At 33.0% G+C, this 4,349-nt stretch overlaps 1 protein-coding gene across 3 annotated transcripts in view; it reads right to left on the bottom strand.

Annotated features, from left to right (window-relative positions):
• TDRD3 (tudor domain containing 3) overlaps positions 1 to 4,349 on the bottom strand; it is a 136,944-nt gene that overhangs the window by 112,295 nt on the left and 20,300 nt on the right. For all 3 annotated transcript variants that reach the window (XM_014544922.1, XM_014544921.1, XM_005872676.2), the window contains exon 2: positions 1,719 to 1,803. Coding sequence is in view for 2 of the 3 variants with exons in the window: in XM_014544921.1 (XP_014400407.1) it covers positions 1,719 to 1,803 (85 nt within the window). In the remaining variant the exon portion in view is untranslated. The remainder of the gene's footprint in view (positions 1 to 1,718; positions 1,804 to 4,349) is intronic.

Below are 4,349 nucleotides of genomic sequence, written 5' to 3'. Positions count from 1 at the left end.
ATATTTCTCTCTCTCTCTCTCTCTCTCTCTCTCTCTCTCTCTCCCTTCCTCTCTGAAATCAATAAAAGTATATTTTTTTAAAAGGTTCTTTTCCCCTGTTATATGGTATGATAACTTAGGTTGTAGTGTTTGACTACATATTTCAGAGAAAATTATAAAGACTATTAATTCATTAAAATAATGGTCATTGTGCACTTCTCATGTGCACAGACCAAAAGCCATCTTGACCTATTTCATTTAAAGTTTCACATCCAATTATGAATAGTTCATTGCTATTTACCTAAGTATATAAGTAAGAATAATAGAGAAGAACAGAAGATTATCACAAAATCTCTTTCCTGTCATCTTTAGGATATTTTCTTAAATAAACAAAAAAAATAGAGTTCTTTACGACATTTTTTGAAAGTTGAATTCACTAATTTGGGTGCAAGTCAAAGAAAGTTAAAATGTCTAAGGAGAATTTCCATTTGTAGTCATAGACAGCCTGTATTAGTATTCTTCTAAAAGAATGCTTACTTAAAAAAAATTTTTTTTAATCCTTACCGGAGGATATTTTCCAATGATTTTTTAGAGACAGTGAAAGTGAGGAAGCAAAAAGGGAGAGAGAGAAACAGCAACATCTATTAGTTGCCTCCCGCTCTTGCCCAGTCTGCAGGCCAATGCTCTAACCACTGAGAAACTGGCCAGGGCTTACAGTCTCGTTTATTAAAAATTTCCTTAGCTCAGAAACAATAAAAAGTCTCATTAGTCTTATTGATAAAATTCAAAGAAGCTGATAAAATGAGATTTCAAAACAATTTTTATCTGCTTAAACCCAAGTTTCATTATAGAAATATAAATTTAGGTGATTTGAAAAGAGTTATATTCAGTCATACATATTTATTTATATTTTAAATCAGTTGCTGCTCTTTCTGCTTTGCCATACCTATTTTGCAATAATCTGATGACTATGACAGACAGTGATTCTCTTATGAACTTAATTGATTATGTATAATAGGTAAATAAGTTTGATTAATAGATTGTCATTGTAAAGGCAACATGAAAACTTCCATTGGGGTAACTGCAAGATTGAAAAAAGAATAGTTGTTTACTTATATCTATATTTAGAATAATTTTTATAACTCTTCCCAAAAAAATCCAAAAACCAATTGCAATTATGGAAAAGATATAGCTACTCAGATGGGTAGAGGGAGAAAGATTGGAAAGAAACACATATCAAAACATTAACAGTAATTATAAGTAATTTTAATATTTTTATTTTACTTTCTGTGTTTTATGAAGTCTTCTACAATATATATTACTTTTATCAACAGAAAAAGTTATTTTGAAATAATAAACAAAACTGTCAAAAAGCTACCACCTAACAGTGTTTCTATGTTAATTAAATGGTAATTTGTTTCAATGAATAAGATCAGTTTTTATTGCTATTATACAGATAATGTAAAGGTTATAAAATTCTATAACTAAACACTTGGTTTTAAAAAGAAGTTTTAATTGCATTTTTTCCTATTTATTGGATTCCGTATAAGATATTAAAAGGAAGAAGATATTTCTAATAATTTGCTTATATGAGATTAACAAATTTAAGAAACATCGCTGTAACTAAAAATGGACAATAAAAGTAAAAGATGTTTTTATTACTCCATATCACTTATAAAATCCAGTTTATTCTATGCAATATTTTCCATGAATATTAAAAAGGTTAATAAAATACCTACATTGAGAGCAATCAGGATGATGTCATTTAGATTGACTTTATCAGGAGAACTTGTGCAAGCTTCAATGCCTTCATCTGAAAGATACCTGTTAAGATAAAAATAAATGACTTAATATTTTCTAAAATTGAAATTAACCAAATTATTTGTTTAAGTTAGCATGCAATTTTGTTCTCTACTATGAAATGCTCCTACAAATACTAGGGAAGGAGTCCTGGATATTCCCTGTTTATTCAGTATGTCTGATAGAACAGAATGGACAGTGTAGATTTTTCCTCTTTTGTATCCTTAAAAGAATAGTGTGTTTATACAATTAAACATCAATATATTTAAGGAATGTATAAGCTACTCTTTACTATTATACAAATATAATATCCGACTTAAACATTTGGTAATATGGTAAGCTCTTAGAGATCGGGATGCACTGTAAAAATAGAACTAAAAACAACATAGTTTTAAATTAAGTCCAACAGAAATTTCCTGTGCTACATTCTCACATTATCTTCTCAAGTCCACTTTCTTTGCCATAATGTTCCCAACAACCCTTCAACTACTGACTCCAAGTGGCACAAAGATAGGCAAATTAGGCAACTTTTACCTTATATCTTTTACTTTCCCTGTCTCTTTTTAGTTGTTTTACTCATTGTCTTATTGCCCTTTGTTCTTTTATCTAGTCCGAACCAACCATGCACCTGTTGCAGGCAATAATTAATTCAAGATTACTGAATCTGAGGGAGGGAGATCATTTCTACTCATTCATTTATGCCCAAGACTACCATTTTGAAATTCTTTGACAAATTCTATAACCCAGGTTTCATCCCCGCAAAAGTTCACGTATAAAAATGCCCATTAGCATCTGACATGTTCTGTAATCCGTATCAACTCCTTTAACAAAAGGGCTAGTGCTAGCCAGCACTGCCACTGAGGGTATTTTCCCATTAAAAGGATAGAGGAGTACAAGTCTGACAGCTAACTCAAGCTCATTCCTCATGGCTAGCAATTCAACCCCCAACATTAGACTGATTCTAAGACACTTGTCAATATAAACTCTATTTGGAGACAGCAACCAAAGGGCATATGCCTTTAGGAAACACAGAATGAATGAATTATCTAAAGTAAAAGAGCAAGTGTAATGATATGTAAATTGAAGAGTGTAAAAGAACAACAGGAGATTAAAGCTGATAAGCCTATGAACAAGATCAAGGAGATAAAACCTGGAAAGTATAGATATAAAATAAAGCAAGATTGTGTTAACAAAATTAGATATTAACTTTAAGACCAAAGCAGTGCTAAACTACAATGATGAATGAAGGCAAGTAGTTAAGTGGATTACAGGGAGAAGAAAAAAAAATAGAAGTGTTAAGTATGCAGATGATTCTGTAAGAATAAATGAATGGGAGGCACTTATAATAGAACATAAGTGACCATGGAATACAAATGTTTGCAGTCAGCATAGATGGTTAAAACACTACTTTAATTCAAAATGACTAAGTGAATTTCCTTATTATCCTGTTAGTTTTTCACTGTTCATACCTATTGACTTTATCTGTCATTAATCATCTTATAAATTCAGTTCTACAAATATTAAGACCATACTTATGTGAAAAATGTTATGTGATTCAGTAATAAGATTAATAAAATGATAAAAATTAAACACCTGCCTTCAAGGAGTTCACACTCTCATTCATATACAGCATAATACAATACATAGAGAGCTATCATACAAGGCCAAAATAATTATAAACAAAATGTTATAGGGGCTCAAAGTGGCTGAGGGATGGGAACGATACTTAAAAGGGAATAGTATGAGCAAAAACATGTAAGTACAAGAGTGTGAAGCACATTCTAGAGCAAATAAACTGGAACATTCTGGCTGGGAAATGGGGAAGAAATGAGATTGGTATAAGTTGAGCCCAATTTTAGAAATCAACAGTACACAAAGGAATATGGGTGATATATTAATGCTGATTGAGTAATTTCAAAAACACAACTTTCAAAATTCCTACACAGTGGGAAAGTAATATGGAATGACTAATAAAATACTTTCTTTTCTAGAAAGGCAACTCTTTAGCATTGAAAGGTTACAGAATGTCATGGAAGAGATCATTAAAATAATCAAAGTTCACCTCTTCAATTTTACAGATGAATAAAATGCCCAAGTTGTTAATTAAACCTGCCCCAAAATACAAACTAAAGTAATGCAAAGTTAAGACAAGAATGCTTCCTGACTCTCAGTTCAGCAGTCTTTTCATTACAACATACCATTTTTATTTAGCAACTAGAAGCCCAGTGCACGAATTCGTGCACGGGTGGGGTCCAGCCCACCCCGATTGGGGCTGATGGGGCCAGCTGACCGGGGGTAGGGGCTGCGGGAGGTTGGCCACCGGCCCCTGCCCGATCAGGACTGATCGAGGCTGGGCCAATCAGGGGCGGGGCCAGCAGGGGAAGGGGCTGTGGAAGGTTGGCTGGCTGGCTTTGCCCCCGATCAGGCCAGATGGCTGGCAGCAGTGGGCATCATAACGACCAGTTGTTCTAGTGGTTCCAGTGGCTTGTGATATAGATAGATAGATAGATAGATAGATAGATAGAGATAGATAGAGAGATAGATATGTATATGTGTGTGTGTGTATATAT

The sequence above is a fragment of the Myotis brandtii genome, unplaced genomic scaffold, assembly GCF_000412655.1.
Source record: "Myotis brandtii unplaced genomic scaffold, ASM41265v1 scaffold388, whole genome shotgun sequence".
Classification (NCBI taxonomy): domain Eukaryota; kingdom Metazoa; phylum Chordata; class Mammalia; order Chiroptera; family Vespertilionidae; genus Myotis; species Myotis brandtii.
This window is presented reverse-complemented; position numbering and strand designations above follow the sequence as displayed.